At 46.4% G+C, this 20,039-nt stretch overlaps 1 protein-coding gene across 1 annotated transcript in view; it reads left to right on the forward strand.

The window, feature by feature from the left end:
• The window catches only part of LOC106821158 (discoidin domain-containing receptor 2-like), a 138,969-nt gene that overhangs the window by 98,763 nt on the left and 20,167 nt on the right, over positions 1-20,039 (forward strand). Inside the window, exon 4 of the mRNA XM_014825847.1 lies at positions 17,204-17,435. Coding sequence (XP_014681333.1) covers positions 17,204-17,435 — 232 coding nt within the window. The remainder of the gene's footprint in view (positions 1-17,203; positions 17,436-20,039) is intronic.

Genomic DNA, 20,039 nt, shown 5'->3' on the forward strand with positions numbered 1-20,039 from the left:
ACTCGAAAAACAGAACGAAAACAAAACAAGCGCCCCCTATTTTCAGGCAAATCTTTACCTTTTTTGTTGTTGTCTTTTTTAAGACCGAACAAACGGTTTTCAACCGAGTATAGTTTAGAACCCGTCCCGTGTATTCATCGATCTCTTCTGTGAATTTGGCGCTATTTGATCCAAACTGACGGAGCCTTGTTGATAACATACAACATTCGCCGAATTATAGTAAGATGCGTCTACATCCAACACTTTCAGTAAAAAGCGGATTGTTCGACAAACGCTCCCAACTCTCGCGTTCAATAAACGCTCTCAAAACGAATTATAATAAGAATAATAAATTCATGACAACATGAAGACAAAGTAGAAGAACTAGAGCGAAGAAGAGAACAAGTAACGGGGAAAAAACGACGCTGAGAACCACTACCAACACTAGCAGCAGCAGCAGTAGCAGCAGCAGCAGCAGCGCAGCAGCAGCAGCAGCAGTAGCAGTAGCAGTAGTAGTAGTAGGAGTAGTAGCAGCCAGCAGCAGCAGCAGTAGCAGTAGTATGTAGTAGTAGTAAGCAGCAGCAGCAGTAGTAGTAGCGATAGCAGCAGCAGCAGCAGCAGCAGCAGCAGCAGTAGTAGCAGCAGCAGCAGTAGTAGCAGTAGCAGTAGTAGTAGCAGTAGCAGTAGCAGTAGCAGTAGCAGTAGCAGCAGCAGCGAGCAGCAGCAGCAGCAGCAGTACAGCAGCAGCAGTAGTAGCAGCAGCAGTCAGTAGTAGCAGTTAGCAGTAAGCAGTAGCAGTAGCAGTAGCAGTAGCAGTAGCAGTAGCAGTAGCAGTAGCGAGTAGCAGTAGCAGTAGCAGTAGCCAGTAAGCAGTAGAGCAGTAGCATATGCAGTAGCAGTAGCAGCACTAGCCAGTAGCGAATAGCAGAGCAGCGCAGCAGCAGTAGCAGCAGCAGCAGGCAGTAGTAGCAGTAGCGAGTAGTAGTAGCGTAGCAGCAACAGCAGCAGTAGCGAGCAGCGAGCAGTAGCAGCAGCAGCAGCAGTAGTAGCAGTAGCAGTAAGTAGTAGCAGTAGCAGTAGCAGTAGTAGTTGCAGCCGCAGCAGCAGTGGAAGGCGTCAGATGAAGCGGTGCACATTTCAGCACACGCGAGAGCACAGCACATTGTTAATAATGCGTGGCATACATATTTATACAAAATAATTAGGACTAGTGGCCTTCAAGTTGTAACAAGAACATCGCCTTGTCTCAGCCAGCTACTCGGTATTGTCTTACAGGTGTGGTGTAGGCTGGAGAAGTGTAGCAGAGATGCTGAGCATTGATTCTATGTCCGTCATCCCCTCTCATATCAACATGCCCCGTGCGCTGCCGCCACGGCTAGCGTCACTGAGCGATGCCGCAATTTAATTAAAATCACATTTAGAAAACATAAATGAACTGCAATGAAGCTCGCAGCTGTTTAGTGCATACGCAATTCCCACACGAGAGTGTCGCGCTGAAGCGAACGTGCTCCTACACCGCCGCCCCAAGGCGCTGCGCGGCGCATGTACGCACCACACGCACGCATGCACACACGCACACACTCGCGCACTTCACGCACGCACGCATACTTATGCACGCACGCACTCACTGGCACGCACGCGCGGCACGACTCACGCGAGCACGCACGCACGCACGCACTGTCTATAAACAATGTCAGTGGAAATTAAGGCATGAAGCTGGTTATGATGCGCTCACATTAAAACACGCTGAATGTTCGTATTACATTCGGCGCAAATATACGCAATATTACGACAATATTACGTAATTTCGGCGGCAATATAGGACGGGTGGGAGGGGCCCACCGATCGCTAACACACGGAAATAGAAGAGAGTGGTGAACGTTAATTGATGCCAACGAAGCTCCCTCGTAGACTGAGCGTAGATATCAATCCAGAAACATCACATCTGACTCTTTCACGCTAGGGTTAATGCACTTACAGCAATTTACAATTATTAATCGGAATCCTTATTATACGCGCACGCATGCCCTAATTTTCGTGATCGTTAGCAAATGCACATATTGTGTGCTGTGTCATCATGTTGTATATCATCGCTGCGCAGGTGTATTTTGCCACCTCGCTAGATGATATCTTCTAGAGTCTTCTCTTAATTGTAGATTGTACATGATTTCACGCGAATATTGCGGAGGTATTACCTTGATATTCCCTCGCCACAATGACTGTCTAATCACCTCGCTATGAGGTCTAATAGAGGGCTTAATGTCAGCGTGCATCTTACGGCAACACCTCGTTAGCTGAGAGTAGCTGCCGCCACCGATGCCATCGTTACCGAGTCCGTGATGGCGGTAGAATTACTTTACTGAACCTCCTTCCCTATACGCCGCCACCGACATCTGTGTTTCCCCTCACTCTCTCATTTCTCCATCCCCCGTGTCTCAACACCCTCTCTCTCACGCGCGCTCTCTCTCCCTCGCTATCTCTATATCTCTCTCGCACGCGCGCTCTCTCTCCCTCTCTCTCTCTCTGTCTCTTTCTCGCTCTCTAACCCTTTCTCTCTCTCTCTCCTCTCTCTCTCTCTCTCTCTATCCCCCCTGCTCTCTCTCCCTCTCTCCCCCCCTCTCTCTCTCTCCCTCTCTCTCTTTATAATATATATTATATATATAAATCCTCTCACTCAAACTTTGGAAACTAAGTAAATAAAAAGAAGAGGTAGGAGATATAGCTTTGAACGTCACATATGGTTCATAGGGTTTTACTATGCTGGTGGCTCATCTTGCCTGAGCTTTCAAACAGTGGCTATCCCTGTGAGGAATGGTCTTGTCTGTTGACAAGAATGCCACCTGTTGGCGGCAGGAGTAAGATAATATAGGATATTATATAATATAGGATAATATAGTATATGTGTGCATATATATAGTGTGTATATATGTGTGTATATATATACGTGTATATATATAGGATAATATATATAGTGTGTATGATATAATATAGGATATAATATAGGATCCTATATTATCTTACTCCTGCCGCCAACAGGTGGCATTCTTGTCAACAGACAAGACCATTCCTCACAGGGATAGCCACTGTTTGAAAGCTCAGGCAAGCTGAGCCACCAGCATAGTAAAACGCTATGAACCATGTGTGACGTTCAAAGCTATATCTCCATAAAAAGAAGAGGTATGGAAACAAAGTAAAGTTTGAGTGTGAGGTGGATGGCCAACGCTAATTTAGATGTAATTTTTATCGAGTTGCACGTAATATATCATCGGTAAAATTAGGCAAGCACATGTTTTGGAGTGTCATACTCCTCCTATATTATCTTACTCCTGATAATACCGGTGTGCGTGCGAACTACGCGTGTACAATTTCTGTATTAGTGTTGTAATATCAACATGAAGATTACGAAGTTAAGAAGACGTGTGTTGCAGATAATACCGGTATATATGCGTCTGTGCGTGCGAACTACGCGTGTACAATTTCTATCACTAATCCGGCCACTAGGTAGTGTTGTAATACCAACGTGAAGATTCGGGTCACTGTAATAATTTGATTAGTATAGTGTGGTAAATGGTAACGAAATGGCGACGAAATGGTAAGGGGATAGTGTTGTAAATCACACATATATGCTGAGTGTTTGAATAGGTGCACACGCTATCCTCTGTCTTACCCAGTGTGATGATACGTACCTATAGCTCGTCATGACATTCTACAATGTCATTTTATTCCATCACTCACAACGTTTAAGAAGACTCGAGTTGTCTTCTTGGAAGGGTTTTCCGCATGAGCCGTCCTCTGCGACCGATAGATGAATTCTCCTCTCTAGTTATCTGTGACTTATCGTGAGCAATAATTGCACAAGTGGGTTGTGGGTAAGCTAGTCAGGCAGGCGTGATGAGCTTAGCTGGCACTAGGTGATCGTGAGCGACAGGTAGGCTTAGTATGCGGGATGATTGCCCTTCATTACTGCTAGGCTTAACGCGTAAAAGTGGCGCGTCGTCGTCGCAGGTAAATACCGGTAACAACTCACCAAGATGGACGTCAAAATTGTCTTAGTAGAATCTGCTTCGCGCATAACCGACGGCTGCTTGAAGCCTCTTTTTCTATGAATGCCTGTCCTCCTAACAATGCCAGGTAGGGGCCAATGTAGGCATCCGAATATTAGCCTTATGTAGCTGTCAGGCATGCATCTCAGTCGTGTTTGGCACAGCTAATTCCTAGACTGCCCCTTAAAAATATAATTGTTGGGTGAAATCCGTCGCGGATTACTAAGAGGGGTCCAGCTCGACCTTGTTCATTCTGAGACTTAGTATTACCGCAGCCACGTAATCTGACCAATTAGAAGACGATTCTGCCGAACATTTGTGTAGGTGGAGATGTTGGCAATTAGGTGAGAAGGCTTGATTAGGTGCGAGGAAGCGTTCTAATAATGCTGGTTTCCTGCACTGCCAACGATGAATAGAATAACGCCTCGCGCCACAGAATCTCTGTGCTGAATTTCTATTCCATTCCGGGTTTTACACTGCGCCGGTGAATAAGGAAGTAGTTAGGCTGCGTATGATGTTATCGTATATTAGCGCTACTGTTGATCTGTCAGCATCGACGAAAACTGTAGGGCTTCTATCGATGGGTTTCTTACTTCGATTTCAACTATGGCCTTTGCGAGAAAAAAACATCAGTCTAATAGCTGATGAGCATTTCCTGCTCGAAGAGAGCTATAATTTATTAGTTGTTTAGTTTGCGGTGATAGCATTATGCAAGCAGTATGTAGGCGTGGATATACGGATCTTTCTATTCATGAATGAAATCATTAATAACACTGGCGCACCTATATATTATGGGCACAAAGAGATCTGTGCTTAACTATATCGCGAGCAGGCGGTCGGCTCGTTTCGAACCAATGATTTTGCACATTTCGCGCGTTGGGTTTCCTCAGAACTACTTCGTCGCGTAGAGTTACGAGGCAGTTATTCAAATCAAGAGCGGTATCCGTGCGCTCGTAAAGCGTCGGGTTTCCACGGCGACGGGCTATCAGCTCGCGAGCAGTCGACCGTGGTCATCGTCGTCATCGTCGTCACCGTCACCTGATGGTTTACGTGTATCATGAACGCAGACAAATACACGCTGTGCTGGTACCATCACCAGCAACAGCAGCAGTATAGCAACAGTAGCAGTACCAGCAGCAGCAGCAGCAGCAGCAGCAACAGCAGTAGCAGCAGCAGTGGCAGCAGTACCAACAGCTGCAGCAGTACCAACCATGGCACCAACAGCAGCAGCAGTACCACCACCACCAGAAGCAGCAACACCAGCAGCAACAGCCCTAGATACAATAATGTAACCCAAACCCAAGAGGATAGAAGGAACCTCTATCCTCTTGGGTTTGGGTTACATTATTGTATCTACAACAGCCCTAACAGTAGCAGCACTAACAGCAGCAGCAGCAGCAGCAACAACAGCAGCAACAACAGCAGCACTAACAGCAGCAGCAGCAACAGCACTAACAGCAGCAGTTACAGCAGCAGCAACAGCAGCAGCAACAACAGCAGCAACAACAGCAGCACTAACAGCTGCAGCAGCAGTATCACCACCACTAGCAGCAGCACTAACAGCAGCAACAGCAGTACCACCACCAGCAGCAGCAGCAATACCAACAGCAGCAGCAGCGGCAGCAGTACTAACAGCAGCAGCAACAGCAACAGCAGCAGCAACAGCAGCACTAACAGCAGCAGCATCACCACCACCACCAGCATCAGCAGCAACAGCAGCAGCACTATACTTCTCGTCGTTCTCACGCAATCTTTTATTGCCGTCCGTCTACACGACACTAATCCTACACTCGCTCGGTATTCCGATAAGCTTCGCTGCTGCTGCTGCTGCTGCTGCTGGCCAGGGGGCTCGGACGATCACCGGATTGCGTAGCCATTACTGCTCCAGCCTGATTGCCCCACAACGCTGTGTGTTCGTGCATTTTTACCGCGAGCACTAGACACAGAAGAGTACCCGCGCGTGCGTATGTGTGCAGTACATCAGATGTACTCTACTGCGATGTGATCTCGTATTTATCTGTGCTCTGCATCGCATCGCATGCTCGCCCGCAGCGATCCGGCGTCTAATATCAGGCATGTTGGGTAAAGCAGTGCGCGCTTCTCTCGCTCATAGTCATTCATTCGCCCGCCCCGCCGTCTGTCTCCTCTCCGAAACCTCCGCACTTACACTAGCGACTCTTTAGGGACATTTACGCTTTAGGGACTCCCCAGGGAGGTTTAATAATGGGATGACGGCCGGACAGAAGCAAGGGTGACGATGCCGACAACTCAACTCATTGCTGATTACAAATCACGCGCGGGCGGAAGGCGTTGTAAATTAGCCGCCTCAACATTTCCCACGCCTCCTTTGAAGCGATATCCTGCCGGCCTAAAGGGCGTTTTCTGCGTCGGCTTTTATTAATAGCCGAGCGACTTGTCGGTGAAGGTAGTTAGCTGGATGATTGTCGCGCGACACTCGGCTCGGCTTCAATAGAGCTTTCGATTTACCAGCTGCTATTTCCGTCAACTAATATTTACGCTCTCTGTGAATTATGTTTTCAAATTTACGATGGCTGTACATTAGTTAATGAAGATAGGGTTTAGCGAACCAAAAGCGTATAAAAACGACTGCTTTGAAGGTAGATAAATCATTCGCTTCTACCCTTTGGTCTTTATTTGTAATGAAAATATCGCGAAGAGATCACAGAGTACATAACTAGAAACGTATCCCCCGTGATCTAGTATGAATGGAATATCTGTGTAAGGGCGTAGAAGGCAGGTAAAGTTAAATAAGTGACAAAGACAAAGGTTTGTTAGACAACTGGTATGCCTCAGATGCGCAAGTATATGGAATCTGGTTACCCTAGGAGGCCGAAGAGGAAATGTAAGTCGACGGTCAAGGTCAAACTAAGGTCAAGGGAAGTGGTGGTTTTGGTATGCGACAGACTTTCTCCCCAAGATGTGTAAGCATATCAAGTTTGGTCGCGCTAGGTCAATTAGGGGCTGAGTTAGAGAGCGGAAGGGAAATATGATCAAGGTCAAGGTAAAGGTGAAATAAAGGTCGCAGTGACCTGGTGGCCAGTTTTTACCCGATGTCGGATCGTCTTCAAATTTGGCATGAAGGTGCGTTATGGTAAAGCGAAGACGCCAATCGTTTTTGGTGTGGGCGGAGTCATCGTTGCCATTTAACATGGTAACAACATTTTTTGTGGAAATATTCTAGAACCGTAAGCCTGTCTGTTTTTACCCGATTGTCATGGAATTTGGGACACAGGGCCGATATACATGTCCTATATATATATAATATAATAATATTAATATATATGTATATATATATATATTGATGACAATCATAAAATAAGTAAATATAAATTTAAATACAAATTTTAATACAAATATTAAATTTCATGACAATCGGCTAAAAACTGGAGAAGTTACAGGTTCTAGAATATTTCCACAAAAAATGTTGTTACCATGGCAACGATGACTCCGCCCACACCAAAAGAGATTGGCGTCTTCGCTTTGAGATAAGGCACCTTCATGCGAAATTTGAAGATGATCCGAGAAGAACTGCAGCCGGTAGAGCGTTCACAAGGAAATCTCTGCGGCGGCGGCGGCGGCGGCGCGACGATGCCAAACCCATAGTATCCCCACGAACTTCGTTCGGGGGATACAATTAAAACCGCTAGTTAGATTAAAAACATGATTAAACGATATATGTTTTAGCATCACATATTAAAATATCACATCGCCGTGATATTTGCGGACACACCCTTATGTATTCGTAACCTTTTACCACTCTGTATGACACACGCAAAATCGTGAGAAAAGAAATGTCTTCTTCACGTTTCATCGTGTATTGACAATCCAGTTCAAAGCGAACAGTTCTCCGGTATAAATGCTCAATTTAGACGATGCCCACTTCCCAGTGCGAGTGTGCTGCACCCTTGCGGCGAGACCAAGAGTTAGCGCAACCCTTCAGTAGACCATTGCAGCCCTGCAGCTGAAGACACGGCGCTTCCCGTTGCCATGGTAGCAGCGCGGCGGCGGCGGCGTCTGCGAGCGCTAAGTACGATGGATGAGAGTGGTGATGCTACTGCTACAGATAGCCGGGATAACAGCACGGCCGCCTCCGTAGCGGGTGAAGCCATTTGTCTTCACTGGCTTCCCATTACTGATAACCGCGAGCCGTGGAGCGCCGATCTGTATTAATAACGATCGTTGTCACTGTTCATCGTTTTGTCGCATTTATGAGCTTATCTGCCGCCGCCCACTTTGCATGAAGATCGAAATTAGAAAGAGGTGGGTTGTATAGCGCGGCTGGTTGTGGGGCGAGAGAGGAGTATGTGCGTAATTGCCTTGGCATGCGTGAAGCAGGTGCTACTGCTGCTGTTGCTGCACGGGTGCGTGGGGGGGGGTCTTGGTGGATGGATGGATGGACGGACGGACGGTTGGATGGCTGGATAGATAGATTATAGATAAAGTAGATAGATAGATAGATAGATAGATAGATGGATAGATAAATATATAAGGGATAGATAAGTAGGTGATGATAGGATGATAGAGATGGGTAGATCGGGTGGGACAGAGAGATGCGAGAGAGGTTGGGAAAGCCGACAAAGTCCCATTCCAGACGCCAAAGAAACACAGACATGTGGCGAAATGCCTTCTAGGATGTCGACTCGCGTTGCGCTGTAGCGTGTGTGAAAGTAGAACGAGAGTAGAACGTGAACATCGACTTCAGCACGCAATCAGTTTTCACGCGAAAACAACACAATTAAAAACCATCGCATTAACGTGCAAAAATCTCTGCTAGCTTAATTATAATTAATGCGGCAACGGACGAGGTAATAACCAGTGAACACGTGCGCGTGTGAGAAGCAGCAGCAGCAGCAGTAGCAGTAACAACAACAACAACAGCAGCAGCAGCAGCAGCAGTAACAACAACGACAGCAGCAGCAGCAGCAGCAGCAGCAGTAGCAGCCGTAGTAACAAGAACAACAGTAGCAACAGCAGCAGTAGCAGCCGTAGTAACAACAACAACAGTAGCAACAGCAGCAGCAGCAGTAACAACAACAACAGCAGTAACAGCCGTGGTAACAACAACAACAGTAGCAACAGCAGCAGCAGCAGCAGCAGCAGCAGCAGCAGCAGCAGCAGCAGCATCACAAGTAGAGCTTCCAGGCGTAATGTTCGCACGAACTGCTCTACCGTGAGTATATACGCAGTGATGAAATGACGCTGGCCAAATGCAGCCAGCTATGTTAATTATGCTAATCATGCACGCTATGCTGATTAGTATAACGAGGCCGATTTTCCCGGTGCGTGACGCGAGCATGTTGTTTGGTGTATTGCATGATAATAGAACGCTGTTAAATTTTGAAGCAAACAACTATAGTTATAATGATAAATTTCCAGGCCGTGCGGCCGCCATTAACCACGCGGGCATATGAATTCGAGTAGCTACGAGACAAGAGTAACTTCACGCACCTGTCGCTATAGCTCGTTACGTACAAAACCTCGCGAAAAACAAACCACGTATAGCGACTGTGATTAGTTACGATGAGGTTTTAACGGAAACCTGCATTGTTCGAGTTCGTAATCGTAGAAAGCTCCCCCGAGCGTATTATGAGGGACGGCAGCATGTGAGTGAACTATCAACTTGATAGCGATGATGTTGGTGGTTGGCCACTGTGCTTCGCCACTTACTGCGCTCGCTAGTGGGTTGACGTTGAAAGAATGAACGCCCGCCAGTGGCATTTACCGAATGAATACATGGCGGGCTACATGCTGAATAGAATATCTGCGATCGCATTCAAGCGTCTGATGTCACGCAGTGCGACGGAAAGCTGCATGTTTCCTAGCAACGGCGTCGAATGGCGACAAACAGTTGAACAGTTGACCCATGCCTCAGCCGCGAAATTCACGGAATCCTTCTATACCCTGAAACCGCAAAGTCTCGCGATAGTGAGCGCTGGTGCACAGAGAGAGTAGCGTCGTCGCCGTGGGTTCTGGGTTGCGGGAACAATTACTCCGAGATATTATTCTCGTATTGTCGACGTACGTGAAATTTCCATCGAGTAAATATTAATTATTACTAAATTATTATTATTATTATTATAATTATTATAATTATTATAATTATTTATAATTATTATAATTATTTATATTATTATTATTATTATTATTAATAAGTAGTAATTATTACAGACAGTTGGTCGCGTTGCGTCACAGTGTTTGTTTTATAAATGAGACAAACGCGGATGGCTATAGCGTAGAACGGTGGTGGTCCCCGATAGGGGTCCGGAAGTACCGTGGACAGGGGGCGCTGTGCGCGCTAGCACAGGCGATTGATGTATCATGGTGTCAATGGCGACCGCAACTGTTTTTAATGAAGTGCTGGTCCATTATCTATGAAAATAGTGGATCGAAATGAACATTAATTGTCCGGAAAGCAGGTTCAGCGCCAGCTAAATTGAATACCACTTAGATTCGGGCCCCTGTCTGTCATGAGTCGTGCTTGTTTTGATAAGCAATTCCTCGCGATATTGGAACAGAAATTCATATTTTTTCATTCGATTATTATTCATGCTGTGTGACGCATTGATAGTGGGACCTGTCTTTGTATATTATGCATATTTCAATTTATATTAGATCGGTCGGTGAATATCAGATCATAAGCAAGTGGTGTTGGTACAAGAGACATGTATTAGGCTCATATATATGCATGTCTATGCTGCTCTGTTGACATTGATTATCCTACGAATAGCAGGTTCCCGTTTTAATTACGACTTCTGCTGCTCTGTGTCCTGATTCGCTGGTACGTGAGTCAACTGAGAATTAATAGGTTCTCTGGCAGAATTAATCACAGGCGCGATCGACCAGCACTGACCGTTGACCTGTAGGGGCCTACATCGTAATTGACGTGTACTTATTCAGACGTACGGAGGTGAAGCCTGGGTCTTCGTTTCATACATGCAATCTTGATGAAAAAAATCATGTATATAAATACACTCTGGGTATACATCAATGCGCGCTTCAGTGATGAGAACTAATTGAATGAATTCATTTGTGAATTCTATTGAATGATATTTAAATTAGAAGTGAACAAGTTTCCAGACCAAATCGATCGCATATAATCGGTATATCATTCAAAATTTGATAAATTCGAGTCACTAAAGAAATCACACCATTATCACAGCAAGGTCATTTCTCCGTTGCTAGTTACATTTCACCTTTTCTATAAACTGCGTGCTAGTGTGTTGCGAGGGCAGTAGTCGATGCGGTAGCTGGGGACTGTCACAGTGATCACCGTGTTTGCTGTATTGGACCCGTTGTTTAGCATCCACGGCTACATCATGCCGCTTGCTTTTAAACCCACCACACACGCGTCAGTCGCCAGCACATTGTAGCCAATCTGTTGCCGTGGCGGCGGCGTGCATTTGTGTTGGTCGCGTGAATGCCGGATGCATAATGGACTGCATTAGGGTACTGCCAGCACTCGGTGTATACCTGGGAAGGCCGCGCACCGGGGCAATTGCCGTAAATGTTTCTCACAATGCATTTATTTGCTTCTCTAACTTCTCGGTGCTATGGAAGCCAGACCGTGGCACCATACACGGATATAATGCACGAGCCCATATAGGCACGCAGGCACATGCACGTGACACCCACGTACATAGTCACTCGCACACACCCACGCACGTGTACACGCACGCACCCACGCACGCAGCCACGCACGCGTTCACACAGACGCCCCCGCGCAGGTTTAGCGAGTTGAATTTAAATATCGGAAAAATATCGGTATCATACGGTATACGTGAAAGGTGGCGTGATACGTCGAGACAGCTACTATACATACGTGTATATGTGTCGTCTTCTATACGCACCAGAACAGCTTCGCGGTGATATCTAGGTGCTATGCATCTGACAACAACGCTTCAAAAAGTGAAAACACGCGCCTTGCATGCCGGCTGACAAGCCTCGTATTAAAAATAGCCTTCACTTCGTAGTTTCCCAGTCCGCACGAGAATCTGAGCAAGGAGCGCCGGTGAGAGCTGAAAGGCAATTCCGCGTAAAGCAACAATGATATTCATGGATTTTGTTAGTGCATTATTTTTGCACGCGCCGCGGCACAATTCTCGATAGCAACCACGAGCATTGCAGCGTTGATTATGGACAAGGGCTAGGTTCCTATACGCGAGCTTTCTCTCTTTCTCTTTCTCTCTCTCTCTTACAAAAATTGCATTGCGTTCGTTTGCAGTACACGCTACCACGCCGATCTCCCCTCCCCTCCCCTTCTCTCTATCTAGCAGTGATTCGCTCCGACGAATTATCGCGACGGCCTTACTTGCTGAAAGCCGTGTTGAGGGAAATGCAGTGATAAGCCCGTCGCAATTTCCTCAGCTATTGTAGCAGAAAAGTTGCTGTTGCTGTCCGTGATTGCTGCCTATCAGATCACGGTTTCTGGCGATTCTCAACCGACGTGCCGAGCTCAGCATCCCGCGCTGTGTTTCAGTCGCAGGGATGCTCGTTGATTAATACCAGTCACTGTTTTCCCTGTTCCCAATATTTTTTCTGAGAATTCCCGAACGATGCATTTGACTCCTTGCGCTAAGGATATATGAAGGAAGGAGATAGGGACTAATAACAAAACTTCCATCGATGCCTTCCGTCGTTCAGCGTGGTCCTTGTTACGCAATTCTTTTTGGCTTTACGCGTGACGCGTTACGCGTGTTTTTCGTGTGGCATGATTCTCTCGGTAGCGGTTATGTGTGTTTCGGTGTTGTGTGCGTGTGTTGTTAATTGGTGTGTTTTCGTGGTGGGTCGAAGCGCTGTCACAAGTTTAGGGAAACAATGTGTAGATCTGCGTTTGCATTGTTTTCTTGCGAGAAATTGAAACCAAGCGGGCAGTGATAAAGAGTTGAAAGATTTCGCATTATTTATTTCTGGGTACAATATTCCGAGGCGTTTGCTTCCGAAAGATGGGCGTTAATCTAGACCTGTTTACAAATTATTCGGTTCAGAGCTCGCAAGCAATATATTTTTGGTGGGCGCATTAAACTCGTCATTAATACTTTATCTAATGTAACGCGACTCTAATATTCATGCGTGCCTTTTGCATGATTCAAACGTATTATGAGGCAAGCGCACTCGAACAGTACCTGTAGCTGCGTGCGTAACGTTACACCGGGTTCCGAATGCTAAGCCACATTAAATTCACAAAACTCAAAGCACGCGATCACTTGGAAAACCTGCCACGATGAAAGGCCCGCGGATCGGGAAAATGCTTCTGTAAATAAGCATTAGTTAGCAGCATTGTAGGCAACATCAATCAATAATTCATCATAAAGGTATAGACACATTTCGCATTTACGCTCTCCGTGCTGTGTAGATACTGTTTCGCGATGGTATCTAGTTTTAGACACGAACTGCGCGCGCCGCCCAGATGCCAGCATAAAGGACCGCATCGATCAGTGGCGCTGCCGTCGCATGTGGCGTAGGTACGCTGAAATTTTGCATCCAGTACTGTAACTACCTCTCGTTTCGTATGTATATCACGGGAACGCACACGAATGCAGTGCTTTGCATGTGCGTTCGTGACTCGTGCGTGCGTGCGGTGAGTCTAGCCTTGCCTTCACTAGATCGATACGCGGCGTGCGTCCGTAGAAAATGTTTTTTTTTTCCTTCTTGAAAATACCTATAGGCTTTCTTCGCTTCGCGCGTGTTTTTTTTCGCACTCGGGTCTTTGTTAGTAAATCTTGCGCGTAAAATAATGCGTTCTCGCTCTCGCGCAGCGTCGTTCGGTGCAATCGCACAATACGCGTTCACGGAGATGCTGTGAGGAGTGAAGGTAGGCGCGTGAAAGACGGTGGGTACTCTGCAGGTATAGCGTGTGCGCGTGTCTTGCTGCGTTAAATCTTCTCTCTTTACTCGTACGGTTTTACGGACACAAATACTTGTCAGAAGAATACACTATATAATTCTATAAATATACACTATAAATAGACTATAATACAAAACACTAATAATACGCAATTCTCTCATCCACAAACATTTTCGACGTACCACCAACGTTTGTGTAATAACACTTCGATCGTAGAAAATCCGACGCGAACCTGCGCAGACGTATTTGGCTTGGCGAGATATGTGAAATCGTCGCTGCGTTATTTCTGTACCTTGGAGATTTCTAAGTCCCCGCGGTACTAACTATACCTGCATAAATAACCAGCGAAGGATATATGCTGCCTTACGTCTCGATCAGGATTCCGATATCGCAGTTTCTTTTTTCGTACATAAGGTAGACGCCTATCATCGTGTGTATCTTGGGTATTACGTGTCATTTCGAGCCGAAACAACGAAGCGCAGCGTAAAGCGTGTCGTGCGAGTGCGTGCATGTGCGCGCGCGTCTGTATGCGTGCGTGCGCGTTTACATGCGTGCGGGCATGTGCGTGCGCGTCTGTATGCGTGCGTGCGCGTTTGCATGCGTGCGGGCGTGTGCGTGCGCGTTTGCATGCGTGCGGGCGTGTGCGTGCGCGTTTGCATGCGTGCGTGCGTGTGCGTGTGTTATATCGCGCACGTATCGCATGAACATGCGCGTGTGCACAGAGCTGTGCGTGTAGACAACCATGTACCAGACGACGCAAGTACGCGTCTTTCTCGTCCGTTATCGTTGTCGTCGTCGTCGTTGTCGTCTTTGTCGTCCTTGTCATCGTTGTCGTCCTTGTCGTTGTCGTCGTTGTCGTCTTTGTCGTCTTTGTCATCGTTGTCGTCGTCGCGTACGTGACCGACGTAGACGTGTGTCACAGTTGTGGTCAGCTGACGGTGAGGACAGAGGCGCTGAGTTATAAATAGTTGAGGGTGCAGACAAGGCGCAGCTATCAGTCGAGAGAGAGAGTAACCGGAGACACGTACAGAGAGAGAGAGAGGTGGTTAAGAGGGAGGGATAGGGAGAAACGCAAAGTGGTAGAGAGGTGAGGAAGGAGAAGAAAGGGTGAGGGAAAGAGGAGAGTGAAACATAGAGAATGTGTGTGTGTGTGTGTGTGTGTGTGTGTGTGTGTGTGTGTGTGTGTTGTGTGTGGTGGTGTGGTGGGTGTGTTGTGTGTGTGTGTGGTGTGTGTGGCGCGCGCCTGCGCGCGCGCGCGGCGTGCGGTCTGTAGGTCGGTGTATGTGTGTAAGCGAGAAATGTGAGGTGCGAGTGCGAGGAGAAAGAACGGGTCACGTAAGCACTGTGGATCCCACTGCCGACTCCTATTCCAGTACACACTCCGCTCAGCGCTCTCGTCTCTCTCTCTCTCTCTCTCTCTCTCTCTCTCTCTCTCTCTCTCTCTCTCTCTCTCTCTCTCTCTCTCTCTCTCTCTCTCTCTCTCTCTCTCTCTCCTCTCTCTCTCTCTCTCTCTCTCCTCTCTCTCTCTCTCTCTCTCTCGCTCTCTCTCTCTCCTCTCTCTCTCTCTCTCTCTCTCTCCATGCATACTATTTTCTACCAGCGCGTCGGCGACAATATTGTCTTGTTTATGCGTTTGTTGCGTTGTGGCTATTCGTTCATGCCGGGTGGGTTTTTCCGCCGGTGTGTTCCGCGACCCACGGTGTGCAATGCGGCATGAAGAGAAATAAAAGAGAGCTAGTTGCGCTCTGTGTGCTGTGCGTGTGTATACAGAGGTTGCGTGGGGGTGCGCGGCAGGGGCCGCAACTCTACTTCATGTTTCATGCATTTGCAGTGAAAAGAAACGCAGTTACGGAAGGAATGTCCAGAAATTGTTGGGGAGTTTGCGCGCGCGAGCATAAGTATGAAATATTCATCGCACACATTTTGATCATTTGTAAGAAAGGTCGTCGATGCCACGTATATATAATACGTAATCGTCCCTAGAATCTAGGTTGTCGTGCGCGGAGAAATCGGAATGTCACTCGAGCACAAAACACGTGGTGTCACACTCAGGGAGGTATTTACCACAAGACTTCAGTCGCAGTAGTTCGCCGTAGTCGTGGGGTTCCTTTCTTCGCACAGACATAAACTGTGATACCATGGTGTGATCTCGCTCGCTACAATACCATTCATTTGCGATGTTCACTTGATTTCCTTTTAAAAATCACGGTGATGGATATTATCGATAATCACGAGAGAAAAAATGGCGAAATGCATTACACACGGACACAGTTATACCTACATTAGCATCGATCGCATTTCCGACAATGAAATGTGCGTCATCTCTGCGTAGTTACGATTTACGACACCTCGTACATGCGCACCAAGGAGCGTATATTACTATAAGCAGACTACAGACAATACATTGCCTCACTAATGCACGCTCGTCTCTGCAGGCGTCTTTAGATTTTTATTATTTCCATTCGCACCATTTTTCGAGGCGTCTAGTTATACTAACACTCGTAGACGTTAGTCATTGTATTCCTTCCGGCAAATATGGTTTCTAATTACTGTCCCGCAGTCGAAACCCGCATTTACCCTCCACGAGATTGATTTGTCTGCGTTCGTGGCTGCCTGTACATCGCTCGTAAACTAAAGCACCCGCAACGTAATTGCTGTTGGAAATTTCCGCAAGTTGATTTGCGTATAATTATAGAATGGTTTACTCGCTGGCAAGTTCTTTTAATTAAGATTTCATGCGACCAATCACCCTGGCAGGTACACAACCAGGCCGACAATTTCTCCTGTCTACCCGCAACCATAAACAAATTGTTTGTCGCGCTTAAATAATAAATATAAACAATCGCGATGGTTTTTCTTCGAGTTTGCATGAAGGTGTCTGCGTGTGCGCGATCTTGACAATGAATTTCTCATGCGCACTGCGATTGAACTCTGCTGTAGAAAAGAGTCTGTTAGCGGACGCGATGACGGCGTTTGCTGGCAGCACATTATCTCCCAACGCTCTGCCTGCGACACGTTTGAGCTGGATCAAGCTGCATTAGCACGTACCGTCCGTCACTCTAGCAGTGAGCTAACACGGAACCCGTAGAAGCACTCCGCGCGTTTCACACTCCAGCCATAATTCATGTCTTCAGCAGATGCAGTGTATGTGTATGTAGTATGTGGAAGGTGTAGCAAATGCAGTGTGTGTGTGTGTGTGTGTGCGTGCGTGCGTGCGTGCGTGCGTGCGTGCGTGTGTGTGTGTGTGTGTGTGTGTGTGCGTGCGTGTATGTGCACCGATGTAGCCTCTATAAGTCTACTTCGCTGTTCATTGCAGGTTGCGTCAGGAGCTGAACGGTGGTGCGTGGTGTCCGGCGAATCTCATCATCAAAGATTCGTACGAATACCTCGAGATCAACCTTGAAGGTCCGAAGGTCGTCACCGTTATCGAGACTCAAGGTCGTTTCGGTAACGGTCAAGGTCAGGAGTACGCGGAGTCGTACAGACTGGAGTACTGGCGGCCGGGAATGGACAAGTTTGTTCACTTTCGGAATCGGAACGGGGAGGAGGTAAGCGATTAGAATCCGGATGTGATGCCATCAGTAGTGAGTAGTGTGACTGTGTATAAATAAATAAATATATATATAGATAGATATATAGATATGTATATGTATATATATATATGTCTATATCTATATACATTATACACTCCTGATGTCATATAGGCGCCTCACGTTCGTGCTGGCTATTAATTAGTTAGCGTCTAATTATAAACGCGCACGTATGACTTATCACGAATGCACTCACGTATTTTTTACCATGCTTGCCGCTGCACGGATAATTTGAGTCGATGCTAGTGCGTTATGTCGGATTAGGGTTAAGGTGTGTGATCTGAAATAACATATAAAGGCAGATATAACCAAGAGCTTATAATACATATATTATAATACATTACAATTAATTAACACAGCTGATAATACATTAATGATGATACATTAATTAACATTACATTACATTACAATCAAATACATATATTAAATACATTACGATAATTAACAACATAACATTGCTACTAATAAACCATGTATTATAATAATTACCATTAATTACATACATACATACATAACTTAATCATCCTATTATAATACATACCATAATTACCCATAACTGCTTACATAATTAATAATACATGTATTATAATACATTACAATTAATTAACATTACATTACATTGCATAACTAATAATACATATATTATAATACATTACAATTAATTAACACATAACATTGCATTACATAATTAATAATACATGTATTATAATACATGTATGATTTATAGCTCATGATATAACGGTAGCATATACCGTGGCTGGAGCGGCTACCGGCTGCTCTAACCTCCCACGTACACAGCCTTACAGGTATCCGTAAACTACCTTAGGTCGTTAGCGTGTTCTATTTCGATCGTTACTGTATTGTCATGTTGTTGCATAATTATGAAGGAGTAGAATTGCATTTAGGCGTACACAAGCAGTCCGTGCTACAGATGTATACTCGTCGTTCGACGTTGGCGCCTGTATTATAAGAGATGGAATATGACGCCGTATAGAAAAGAACGTATCTCACAAGCCGCGAGTCCCACTTCCTGCCTAATGCACTTCCGGTCAGGATCCTGTTCAGAACGTCGCCTCGTTAACCCCACGCGTGCGTCACGCTCGTGTAGCAGCTGCTCGTTTACGCGGGTTCCGTGAGATGGAAAATTCGCGAAGACACGCTGGAAACTCATTTCCCAGCCGCCGACAAAACGTAGGTTCTCGAAATGCGAGTTGCCACCCGTTGTCCGTTAACACGTTAGCAGAAGCAGTAACATTTCGTTAATCTAGACAAATTCGACGCGGTTTCCAGCCGTGATATTTGGTCGAATTGTCGAAAGGGCGGCGACGTTTCTACCTTAATTATCAGCATTTACGAGCCGGCAACTTCTATAACATCCTGGCGTTAATTATTATTCATTATTGTCATAATCATCGTCATCATCATCATCATCATCATTATCATCCTCATTTTTCATTAGAATCTTTCTTTTCATATAGAGCCAGGTACTACTCGACAACGTGTGTGTAGATCACCAAGCATTCACTGTATAACATACGCTATATAACACACCGCACTCCTAATCTTATGTAACACATTACGCACATGATGTCATGGCCACGCAAAAACACATTTACGCGTATGCTTCTGTCGAGGTGATGCTAGAGCTATAGGTCGTGTTCGCTGTAAAACGTTCATCTTCCCCGCACATAATTCTGGCGTATTGCACACGTATATTCACGATAACTCATTCGGCGCACGTATTTATCATTCGCGAGAGCCGATGCACAGCGACAGAGATTACGTTCCTCCGCTTGGTCGCTCTACTTTTTCCCGTTCTCATTTTCCTTCCAGTGGGGATTACGCCTTTCGTGTATAGATTTCGGCGAGATCACCTCCCATTCTCGCGCTCGTGCGTGGCAGATTGCCTGCTCGCCGTATTGTGTCGCCTCTCCTCGTCGTCTCTGTCCGGTTCCATTCCCAGGTGTCCGTCCCTGGATGCAATCTTATATGACCTGTGTATATCGGCGCGTGATTTCTTCGTTTAATTTGACATTTGCCGTACGGATTGCTGTCACTGCATGATTGCATTGCGGCGGGCAATCTAGCGAGAAATATTACATCCATAGCGGTGCAGCTGCCCGCGTTGAGGCTCCTCTCTCTCTCTCTCTGTCCTCTGCTCTCTCTGTCTGCTTCTCTCGTCGTCATCATCTCTCTCTCTCTCTCTGCTCTCTCTCTCTCTCTTCTCTCTCTCGTCCTCGTCGTCTCTGCTCATTCTCTCTCTCTCTCTCCTCCTCAGCTCTCCTCTCTTCTCTCATGTCCTCGCTCTCTCTCTACTCGTCGCTCCTCTTATCTCTATACTCTAATCGTGGTCTCCTGCGCTCTCCCTTTCCCTCTCTCGCTCCTCGCTCATCATCGACTGCTCTGCTCTCTCTCTCTCTCTTCTCTCTCTCCTGCCCCATCCTCTCCACTCTTTCTCTCTCTCTCTCTCTCTCTCTCTTCTCTCCACTCTCGCTTCTCTCTCCTGCTCTCTCTCTCTCTCTCGCTCTCTATCTCTATCCTATCTGTCTCTCTCTCGCCTCT

This window comes from Priapulus caudatus, unplaced genomic scaffold (assembly GCF_000485595.1).
Source record: "Priapulus caudatus unplaced genomic scaffold, Priapulus_caudatus-5.0.1 Scaffold61, whole genome shotgun sequence".
Lineage (NCBI taxonomy): Eukaryota > Metazoa > Priapulida > Priapulimorpha > Priapulimorphida > Priapulidae > Priapulus > Priapulus caudatus.